The sequence below is a fragment of the Amia ocellicauda genome, chromosome 18 (assembly GCF_036373705.1).
Source record: "Amia ocellicauda isolate fAmiCal2 chromosome 18, fAmiCal2.hap1, whole genome shotgun sequence".
In the NCBI taxonomy this organism is placed as follows: domain Eukaryota; kingdom Metazoa; phylum Chordata; class Actinopteri; order Amiiformes; family Amiidae; genus Amia; species Amia ocellicauda.
Window position 1 is genome coordinate 9,479,452 of NC_089867.1, and position 12,453 is coordinate 9,491,904.

Below are 12,453 nucleotides of genomic sequence, written 5' to 3' on the forward strand. Positions count from 1 at the left end.
CATTTGCTTCACGATCTAGGCTGGATTTTAATTCATTATCTACTGTTTGGGCAAACGGATACTACTGTATTTGGAAGTCTGAAGTGGAAAGCCATTCACGTGTGTGTGGTTTCACATTTCTCCATGGAAGCAGCTTGGGTCCTGCGAAAGTGAAGGATGGTTAACTCTTTCTTTCCCTGCTAGCAGATGTTTTGTATTATTCCAAATGTGTTCAGAAGAATGTTAGGATATTGACATAAACCTTCCTACCGTTAAAGATGAAATAAACTACACAGAAAAAAATTCCTCACATCCATCGCCATGTTTATTTCTTCTAGCTGTCTGCCCATAGTGCATTTGGTATTGGATTAAGATCATTGGGGCCAAGGATGACTAATAGGTCAATAAATATAGAAAGTGCTTTGGCTTTATTACAAGCTAGATCATCCTCATTTAGGCCAATGAGTAATACTTTTGGTTAGAGCAAAGTAGAGTAAAGTAGTTGAGGGATAGCTTCATGGCACTAGTATAAGTGACTCAATCCTTCACACAGTCACACTTCCAGCTACACTTTGGTTTGGGCCTGCAGTGAGCTGAAGTGTTGTGGTAAGGGAGTCATAAATAAATACAATTTAACAAATATGGTTTTATTCAGGAGGTATGTTTAAAATTCTACTCCAATGTAAAATGAGCATTTTTCAACAGTAGCTATAAATAGTGCTTTCTGTGTTGCAACCAAATGTTGCTAACTGCATTTCTGATGATACATCGCATGCACAGTCTTGTTTTCGTTTTTATTTGTTTTTGTTTTCTCCTGATCGCTGACCAGCAACTGAAACATTTGGAACGTAGTCCATCACAGCTGGTGGTGATCAGTGCATTGTGTAGTGATGAGGAACAGCACGCACGGTCATGTTGTGCGTGACATCTTTGGTATTGTGAATGGAGTGACAGAGCAAAATGCTATTGAGGTTCCCCCTCAAATAAATCAATGTAATGACAACCAGATTCCTTGCTAAATTCAGTATTATCTTCCCTTTCTTATCTTCTAATGATCAATGGCATGTGTTAACATGGACAAAGGTATAAAATGCTGTATTGTATAGGGCCCGAGAGATATATCGGAGCACCGATATCAGCAGATATTGGCCTGTTACAGAAATATCTGTATCGGCACATTTTCCACCAATCATGCACCGATATATTTTCTCAAACTATTGCCTAAATATTTTTTCAAATTACCATAACATCCTTCGTCAGACTTCAGACAACAAATGCATAGATGTTTATGTGGTTTTACAGTCATTGTTTTGTATCATCATTTTTTAACAGTTGTGGTGCTTTAGTTTTCGCTGGAAGCTTCCAACTCCAGTGGTTCTCATGTTCACCCACTGAGAAACACAGGGCTCATGAACCAATAAAGAGGTGTTTTACTAAAACCCTCATAACCAATAGAAAGTGTTTTTAAAAGCTGGGCTGCATGGTTTTGATTCTTTATTTTTGTCATGACTGTAGATTACCATATACTATGGCATAGAGTTGCATTTTCACTGAAAAGTTAATTAAATCACTTTTCAAAATTCACAATAGCAATTAAGATTAAAAAAACAGTAAATGTTCACTGACGATGTTGATTGGATATCGGCAAACAAAACCTGTCTCCAAATGACAAGTAAGCTCAGATAACAGAGAACAATCTAAAGAAAATGAGATTAAGACGCATCTCCCAGACAATGTTGGATAAAACAAACTATACATGATATTTATAAAACTATTTCAAACCTTAAATAGTCTTTTGACTGTGATTCGTACTGCAATATGTTTAACATACGTTTTAAATAAGTTACACTTTCGAGTGCATTTATAAATACATTTCTTAAAAACAAATGCAGCTGTGCTGTGCTGGCTGCACTATAACCTGCCCCTGTGTTATCAGCAGTATTGAGCACTGAGCAGGACTTGTGAACCTGAGAGAACCTGACGCGTGTAAAATGCAAATATAAACTAGATCAGCACTAAACACTTATCTTAATATTTGCTCTAATGTACGGTGGCTGGTTGAGGACATGAAAGAAAAAAAAATAGCCCCTCTGGTTATGTCGTGATCATGACTTAACGGGTCGTTATGTCGTGATCAAGAGATAATGTTACCTCTCGCTATCAGAGAGAACGGAAGTGTTGTCATTTTCATGAGACAATGCTGAGACTTGGGCAGTGCTGTGTCAACACATTCAGTTTTATTTTCAACAATGCTAATGCAGACAGAAATTGTTTCATGCCTTTCAATAATTAAAGGACTACACATCAGTGTGCACCACCAATGTCAACTTGCCAGACTTAGATTTTACAGACGCAAACATTGAAGTGATCCTGAAACTGTAGCGAGCTTCATTACAACACAACTTCTTGGTTAATGTATAGGCTACCCACTGGACTGAAATGTGTGTAAAGCATTAAACTTCTGTGAAGTTTGCTTTTTCTCTCCATATCTTGCTTGTCTTTTCTAAGTGTATTCTGGTTTCAGTCCATTTCCACCCAGTCCAAAGACGTGTGGTTCAGGTTAATTGGTGACTAAAAATTGCCCGTTGTCTGAGTGTGTGTCCACGGTGCCAGTAGGGGTTGTAGCATTTTGTGGTCTGAGGTCCGCACCACAGCGACCGAGTGCTCTGGACCACCGCGCACTGGTCTTAGAGCAAACTGAATGTGCCTGGCATTTGTTTTAGTTTTCTTGACACAACTCCTAAAAACTATCCAAACTACAATCATAATAATTATAGACATGTTCATAATAGCCTATTCTGTTGTGTGCTTATTTGTAAATGGCCTCATTCTGCATAATGAACATGTTAGAAGTGATGTAACCCCTCAGTACAGCGTTAAGCCTCACTTGGAGACATGCTCTGTGTCTGAACACTCTGCTGTGGTGGAGGGTGCTCAATGTACACGGCTCGAATCCTGAGTATTTTACTATAATAATAATGTTTTTACTGTTATTATTATTCCATACAATACAGGGCTTGGAATAAGTCTGTTAACCATTGAGCATAGTTATTCCTGCTTGAAATTTATTAATTTAAGCCTTCATCTGTGTACAATTTCCGAGGTCCAGACCACATTGACCGAGTGGTCTGAATCACCGCACAGTGGTCCCTTTTGATATGCATGGAATTGTTTGTGTATGGTTTTATGCAGTTTTAACTGTTACATATGTAGCGGTCTCAGTCCACTGTACGTTTTTCACTTTGATTAAATACACCTATATCACATTTGCACGTTTTAATTTGTGTTCTCCCCCTCTAGTCCCCTTGCACTTTGATGTTTAATTGAATAATTGAATAGAGTATTTAAAGCCCCTGTGTCACCAGTTAAGGGGTGGCCACTCCTTTGTGTATTCCTTCAATTATTGAAAGACGTAAAACAATTTCTGTCTGCATTAGCCTTATTGAAAATAAAACCGAATGTGTCGACACAGCACTGCCCCAGTCTCAGCATTGTCTCATGAAAATGGCAACACTTCAGTTTTCTCTGATAGTGAGAGATAACGTTATCTCCTGATCACGACATAACCAGAGAGGCTATATATACTTTTTCATGTCCTCAACGAGCCACTGTACTAATGTATAGGACATGCACATTTTTCTATTTGTGTGTGAAATTGCTCATATACCTTGTGCTTTGTTATAATGTATAGAACTTGCATATTTTTCCCTTGTTCTCCCTCATTATAATTTATTTGTACAATGCTTGATTTGTGGTTGTTATTTATGATGAAAATTAATGTTGTTTATTATAAAAATATAAAATTATGTAAAAATATAAAAATCCAGTGCATATTTGACACAATTTCTCCCTGACAGGGAGAGATTTGAGGGATCCATGCTAGAAAATGTATGTTTTGCATGCTAACAAAAAAATCTAATATCGGCAGATATATCAGTAATCGGGAAATTTAACTTCCAAGTTATCGGTATCGGAACCAAAAAACCTGTATCGGTTGAGCTCTGGTATTGTGTAATGAGCCATGTTCTGTGTGGTCAATGGCATTATGAACTACCTGGAAGCTATAAGAGTTTCAGTCATATAAACTAAATTGGGCACAAGTAAATTGTCTGTATCGGTATCAAAGCTCCATTTGGAAAAACATTGATTTATATATCACCTCTTTGAAACTTACTTTTACACAAATCAAACATAAGGTGTAACAAGATGTTGTAGAATTGCTGATTGTAACATTGTAACAGTATTGTTGGCGAAAGTCCCTGTATTTAAAGTAATGCAATAGAGAGCAAAATCTGGCAATACATTGACAATATGTAATGCCATGTGCTCCTCCAAGAAATATACAATTTAAATTTAGTAGTTCATATTGACATGAAAGTACGTGTACGTTAGAGAAATAACCAAAAGTTAAAGGTTTCTGTCGCTGTTAGAATTAGTTATGTTGGCCTTACTGAGCATATTTCCTTCTGATCTTGATTCTGCCAAAGTTTGTAGGCCTATATTAAAAATGTAAAAGCTAAGTGATTTGAAAGGTGAATTTCAGGTTATGATATGCATCTTGGTACCCTTCAGAATCAATGAAATTATTCCTTGGCATTGCATGAGCATTAAACCTCAAATGAATAAATTTAAATGGAAACCTTTTCCAAGAGTAATTGCTGTCCATTTTTTTTTTATTTGTGTTGGCGGATGGATGTTGTTCCCGTGCAGAGACTTGCTGATTACTATGCGTCTGTAAGACAAACGGCACACAGAAAGAAACCGCTGTTATGCCTGCGACTTCAAATGATTCTGTGAGGCAGTCAATAGAATACGTCAAGACAGTGTGTGGCCATGCACATTGTCATTGTGAAGCACCTGGATGTCGCAATGGACAGATCTGTTAATAAATCTGAATGACAGAGATTTACTGTTATATGTAGACCCACCAGTATTAAAGCTTTGTGTAATATTTGATGTATTTTATGTGTTTAAGCGATCAACTCTCCCAGAAGTTGCATGCCAGAAACCCACAGGGCATTTTTGTGGCACTTTCTATGGTTGTAAATTGAAAAGCTATATTATTTTGACAACCTTAGGCTTCAGCAATATTTATAATGTCTCTGCTTGTTTTTTTATTTTTCATCGGTCACATATTTGTTATGGAATAATACACAATAAATCACAGCGAAATGTGAGGAATGTAGTTGCATGTTTTTGTAGACTGATGTCTGCCCCCCCCAGGGCCGTGAGAGGACAAACCGGGAGATGTTCAAAACCAATTATCAAGATTTTATTAAGCAATTAGTTGTTTGTTTCTGTTGTGCTCTTGAGTTAGTGTCCCACAAATGGCAATTGAGTGTGTAATACCCCTGTTATTCTTGCACTATTATTTTTAACCAGATACCAGTTACTACTATAAATCATGCTATTAGTTATCTGTTATTATAGTCAAGGTTATGATTCATATATAAATCATGTTCATATAAAGTCTCACTTTTTCTAGATTTCAATGTATTATTGTTTTAAATAAAGACCCTTAGTTTTAGGGAGATCAAAACCATTTTTGTTCCATCTTTATATTGTAATGGAGAGTACTACTGGTTACAAAGAGACTAAATTGATATTGAGTGTCCATACTTCTGTTGCTAAACACACGTACTTGTACACTACCGGTTAAGAAAATTCACCCATTTTTCCAGTTTGTATTGAAATTTAAGCAGTTCTAGTCCAGTGAATAACCTGAAATGGTACAAAGGTAAGTAGTAAACTGCCAGAGGTAGGAAAAAAAAAAAGTTTAGGTTACCAAAAACTGAAAAATAATGGAGGGCTCATTCAGTCGGTCACAGATCACTCAGTTTCGATTGGATTCCATTGTAAATAGGCTTGTTTTGTTCAGAACAACCTAATGATTAATCCAGTCTTATTTGATGTTCTATCAAATGAAGTTCAGATCTAATTATGTAAAATCGTTGTGTATTAGTACACTGTAAACAGAGATTTCCTTCTTGACATTTTGAGCTCTCTACGGGTGTGTGTTGCTTCTACCAACATGTGGGGATGGTCTTGTTTTGATCAGTAGACTGTCTGGTTCCAGAATGTCATCATTGTCAATATTTTCTGAGATTTTGTATTCCTACTCGGACCAAGTATCTCCACATCTTCCCCATTTCAGAATGCGGAGAGGGGGCCTTAAATGGTGGGGGGGTCTGAGAGTTTCAGCTTTCATGGGATACAAACACTTGGCAAACAACACACCAGTGAAGAGTACACATGGGATTAAAGAGAAGTACATGGATTTTATGCCCTTTAAAGGGTTCCAGAGGGTTTTTTCAGCTTAAGGGTTTAAATTTTGTTAAACCATTTTTTTCATGGAATAGTTTTGTTTATCTCCAAGTGTTTATTTGTTCTATGCTTTAATTTCAGAGCACATTGAGACATTAAACTGCATACAGCCTTGGAAATGAGATGCTACAGAAGCGTTTGGATTTGAGAGAGAATTACTGGGCTCTTCGTTCTAAGAGGGGCACTGGTTCAGTTCTTACTCCAAATAAAGACTCTTGAACAACAAATAGTCGGGAGGGAAATGCAAATGATATCTGAACACTGTATTCTGATTGGTTTCACCGGTTTACTAACGTACTACGCAAGGAATGCCGACATTCCAATCCTGCTCCATTCACTCGCACCCGTTGCCGCACATTTGATAGCATCTTGACTAGGTGGAAAATTCCTGGTGTCAATATGCTGGCTTAGATCCTTTCACACAATACTTTCCGGCAACAAAAAAGGCTTCAAAAGTTTGTGTGAATCGGGCTTACACGTATAACTGTTAGTCTTGGTACCCTACCATAATATAGTAAATGCAGTAATTACTCTCATGCATGAGATCAGGTATTTGATGTATGGATTGGAAGGTATACCGGTTTTAAGGTTTATCACGCTGCATCGCAATTATGGTAATTATGGTATTGGGTATATAGCTTTCTGTAACATGAGCCCTGCTGGTCCTGCGTTGCTTAAGAAATATAAATTAATTGAGAACATATTTGTATAATCCATATTTGTGTCTGTCTAATTTGAGCAGTCTCTCTTATTTTGGAAGCTCACTGTTGACACTGGACAGCATTAGCAGTTCTCACATATTGAACGAACTCCCGTCAGCATACCTGTCTGTTAATCGTCATCACCACGGTCTTGTGTTGGAAAGCGTGCCATATAGTTTGTCATTAGCAACATCTGCTTTCAAATAAAGCAATGATAATTCAAGTCTTGGCCAAAAATCTGATTATCTCTTCCAACCCACAAAATCTATTCAAACAATACTTTATTTTTTATTTTAGATAGTGCTTCTTCTTGGAGAAGCTGCAGAAGTGCTTTTTAAATCCATATTAGTTTTTTTGGGAACTTGGATTTTTAAGGAAAAAACTTTTTATAGATAGAAGATCTGGCAGCAGTACATTTTGATAAGGGATACATATGAGGTTAGAAAACTTAGAAAAGTATTTGTTTTGAATATTGTAGTTAATTTGTGCAATTAAATGAAACCAAGTAGTTAAATTAGGGTTTTATTTTCAAGTATTAGAATCAAGGTCGGTTTATACTCAGTCCTCCAACTGCCATTGAAAAGCGAAGCGACTGATCATTTCGTGTTGTCGTGCAGTTTATACTTTCTGGAGACAGTTGCCCTGCTTGATAACAACAGTCACTCGGTCGACAATCACTGAACCCATGAATGTTCTTTCATTAGCCTATATACAGAAGTGTTTAATCAAATACATTAAAATTGTGTTGATTAATTTGATAGATTTCATCACTGTTGGCTGACCACCTCCCCCCATCCCAAAAAAGACCAAAATGAAATACAAATTAACACTGTGGTTTAAATCATGATCCTCCTTATGATCTAATCAGTTTGGGGTCTAGAGTAGCAGGAGCATTGCTGCACGTTTATAGTTCGGCTTCGGACTAAACTGGTGACTTGATCGGGTGACAATCGCTGGACAGCTCACTGTCGCTGAGTTTTTGGTGGGATGATGGAGGGTAAACTGGCCTTCAGAGTCCCCAGATCACTGTAAACGTTAGTTATTTTTCTACTGAATTAAGTGAATGAGGTTTCGTATAGATTCGTATGGGCCCATCTTCAAATGATGGTCATGCCTAGGTTTGTGACTCAACCTGTTTCTTCGGCTGAAAACAGAGTAGGTAACCTATTGATGTAATGTGTGTTATAGTGTAAAGCCCCCATCTGACGCTGCAATGCAGTATCAAAATTCAGAATAAAAATAGTAAGCAAATTAGTGGAATTTGCCAAAAGAAGTTGAAAACAACAGAATTTGAATAGTATGTTTAGAAATTGCTGAACAAATTCTATGTTTTTTGCTACTATAATTACCCTTTGAGTCTTGATACAAGGGCAATTTAATATTAAATGCTTATTCATATTTGCACATTTAGTTTATTCTGACAGTTAGGCTGTGGGCCCAAATATGAAAATTGAAGGGAAAGAAAAGTTTGTTTATTCATTTGTAATTCTTAAATGAAGCATTTTTTGTTTTGAAGTTTCCAAAATGTCGATACATCCCATACAGTGTGTGTTCCGTTACATCGCAGCATCATTAAAACTTTCTTTTTTTGTACTTCACTTTATCTCAACGCAACTCATCTGTTGCTTAAATTCCTCCTGTTTAATGCTTTATGAGCTGCTTTGAGCATGCCCTGAAAACATTTGACCTCCTGTAGCTACAGGGGGAAATGAGGACAAGACCACTATTTACATGTGCGGAAACTCCCTCCGCTAAGGGAATCAGCTGATGCCGAGAGTATCAGACTGTGGGAAGCCCCAGCCCCAGAAACCCCTCATCTCTTCCCTCCCCTCTACTGGGTGTTCCATCCACCCCCTCCCCCTGTTTTGTCTGTTCTTGTTGTCAAACATTATGTTATTCATCTTCTTGAGTGAAGGCTATAGAAAGTGATTTGAGCCTCGGCTATTGTTAGGAAGCTCAGTTGGTAGTCGCAACATCTTAATGCTGTTGTTTTTGGTGTCTGATTTAAATAGAGCCCTTTGTATTTAAAGCACATCTCTTATTAAGTTTGTTTGTCCGTAGGAAATTGGGCAGAAAAAACACCAAATTACTTATTTAAGGACTAGTCTACTTTCCTGTGGGTGCATTTTCTTTATTTATTTCTTTATTCATTTATATTTTTGATTTTATGCCATCTCATTGCTTCTAATCTAGGGTATAGCTTACAGTGTATTTAAGAGTCTGAGGTAAAAGGTTTGAAACTCTAATTCTTAAAGTGTGTTCTAGAGTGTTAATTAATATATATATTTTGTGTTCTACATGTCTGACTTTCACATTTCACATCATGGAGAAAGTCCCAATTTGTATATTTCTAAAAATGCATTTCTGTAATTGTTTAATGGACTCATTTATGAAATTGAGGTCATACCACAATTAAGTCTAAAACGGCTCTCCTTGAGGAGAGGCTATTTAAAGAGCTCTGTGGATCATTATATATAAAAATAAGTTGTATGTATTTTAGTTGCTGTACAGAGTTAGTCATATACAACATGGAATATTAGGTTTAAATTGAATGCATCGATTTGTTCAAACTAGGATCCAAAACAAAATGTCATATTTCTGAAACAAGGAACTTCTAAAATAAATACACAAATAGGCACAAATATTGGTTAAATGTTTCACCTGGGGTTCCCCAAAGACATTGTCTAATTGCTGCCGAGGGAAGGAAGGTGTAAGCCAGCTGGGGATAACTGTGCTATCTGTAGACGAGAGACCCCTGTGGATTCACGGGTGCCTGTAGGTTGGGGGTGTTGGCCGTTCTGTCTACACTTTGTGCTTTCCCTCCTGTAGAGCAATGGCTTTCATTGCAGGGAGTCGTTTTCCAAATTGAGTGGGAAAGTGGGGGGGGAAATAATTAGACAATACATAAAATGTGAATCGTTTTGAAGATCTAAACTTCATAATTACTGCAGCTAATACAGAATAAACCATGAATGATTTGTTTCCAAGAAAGTTTATACATTAAAACGCAATTGGAATAGCCAACCCAACTCACAGCTTCAACCCTCACATCCTACTTGGGACAGACAGTACTCCCTATTTATTTAAAAACTAAAAAGATCTGGGATTTGTTTCTGAAATGTACTTTACTTGCAGATATACTTTTCACATGGTAACATGCTTTCTTTTATTTATTTCTATAGGACAATGTTGACCGGGCTCCAACTCATAGGCCAGCAGATTTGATTGGGCCAAACTTCCAGCAGTCGCCCAATCGGAACTCTCCTAACCACCAAGGTAAGTCTGGAGAGGCCTGGGTTCAATAGGAAAGTTTTTGCTCATCTTTGGAAAATGTATAGCTCCAGCTGGCAGTAATTGGTTTCTGAAATTAAATGGAATTAAATATGACTATTTTTCAATAATGAACATGGTAGATAGATGGAAGACATGGTGAAGACTGTTTCAGAATAAAATAAAATAAAGCAAGGTAATAAAGTACTTTAGAAAACTACGGTTGAAATGCACATACTTAAATTAGACAGGATTGCAGTAGAGAAATACTTCATATTACCAAAACCCACAGACACTAGTGATAGAGTGCCGGTTTAGTGCCAGCGAGCAGCGGGAGATTTTACGTGAATTACTAATCTACAATTTTGATCTGTAACGCCCATCCCACTGGAAGGTCACTGACTAGAAAACAATGTATTTTTTCAGTCCATTGGCTTACTGTTGTTTTTTGAGAGACGCTAAAGTACTTTCACATTATTTAAACTTCATACGTAGATTAAAGAACTTCTAATGTAAATAAAGTCTATTATGTGTGTTGCTTTGTTTGGCACGTTTTGAAGGTAAGCTATTGTCATAATTATGTTCAAAAGCAAAAATAAGAAGCCCAGTGACTTTGGGAATCTTTTTTTTTTAATGAATGAAGTTACAGATTTCCTTCCTACTGTGTAAGTGTTGCAACTCCGAGATGACTAATTTCAGTACTTTCTACGCTGCCGAAGGGGAGGAGAGGAGTGTGTGAGCAGGGGGGTGGGTTGAGGCGCATTTTAAAGCATAAGACTCGCTCATTAAGTTCAAACTGGAATATGTATTCAGAGCTCTTCCGTAGTAAACATTTCAAAAGTTCAAAGGATTGATTTTGTAAAGACACAGGGTGCCATTATAATTAAGCTTTCAATCTAATTGCACCATAAAAAAATCTATCCATAATAATCGGAGCATGAGATTTAAGCACAATATTGACCCAGCATGGGAGGTAATGTTTAAAGTTTGTTGAAATGTCTGGAAATTAATGTATGAGAGAACTCTCATGGAAATAAATAGAGCAGAAATTACATTTAAACTTTTCCAATTTTGTGCAGAGCGCACAATGAAACACACCCACAAACTGCGGGAGCAAGGAAAGATCAGCTTATTGTACAGACTGTATAAAAATATATAACAAAAGCAATAAGATGTAGATTAGACCTGTTTTGTGATATAACTGATTTAATTAAAATGCCATGATCTGTATACTGTATCTGTATTTAAAATTAGAACATGGTTCAATTGCCAGTGAGTTCAGAGTTCGAGGGACATTATTTGTAGTAGTTACACTAGTGATAAATCAAAGTTGTACCTAGAGAGTTTGTTTTACTTGTTCTGATATTTCTTCGCACCACTCCATTAATCCATTTATATGAAATGTCCCTGTTAAAAGAGTTTGTCATAAAAGTGAAGGCTGCAAGGCTACTTCGCAAGAACGTTTTTCATTCAGTTGTTCCATTTTCAGATATTTGATCTTACAGTATTTCTTTTAAAATTTGTTTGGTCCTTTTTTCTTCCTTTTGTTATATACTTCACTGACTTCACTCTCATATTGAAGAACTGTGGTCTGTGAAAAAGCAATTTCCCACTATACTAAAACTTCTCTTTCCCTACAGGCAAAGTATTGCTTCAATGTTAAATTAAAGAATATGATCCTTTTGTTTTACAAAAAGTAATATCCATATTAGATGGAGAGAAACCATTACACTCGGGCGCCTTAATGAAATTCATATTCAAAGGAAATTTGATATTTTTTCCATATATAACAACTCAATGAGAACATTTTCATACCGGTCTTATAACTATTGAATTTACAGGTTTCATCTTTTGAATGTAATGATACTCTCTACAACACAGTGTGGTTATATATTAATCCTTCACAAAGTTGTAGCATTTTCAGGGCCATTTGTGTGGGAATGGAAACTGAAAAATAAAGAAAAAAACCTACATTTCACTTTAACCTGTTGAAACCATAGTGTTTCCTTCAAGTAGTCTATTTTGACATCTCGCCACTTAGTACTTATGAGCTATCTGTAGCTACAGGTGTTAGACAGTACTCCTAATAGGTCTATGGTATTTCTGCATTTGTGACTGGGATAGTATTATCATAAGAATAGTGCAGCTTTTCACATGAACTCTAGTCACTTTAATTATA

At 36.6% G+C, this 12,453-nt stretch overlaps 1 protein-coding gene across 2 annotated transcripts in view; it reads left to right on the forward strand.

The window, feature by feature from the left end:
- grb10b (growth factor receptor-bound protein 10b) overlaps nucleotides 1–12,453 on the forward strand; it is a 112,312-nt gene that overhangs the window by 34,189 nt on the left and 65,670 nt on the right. For both annotated transcript variants that reach the window (XM_066690439.1, XM_066690440.1), the window contains exon 3: nucleotides 10,187–10,280. In XM_066690439.1, coding sequence (XP_066546536.1) covers nucleotides 10,187–10,280 — 94 coding nt within the window. The remainder of the gene's footprint in view (nucleotides 1–10,186; nucleotides 10,281–12,453) is intronic.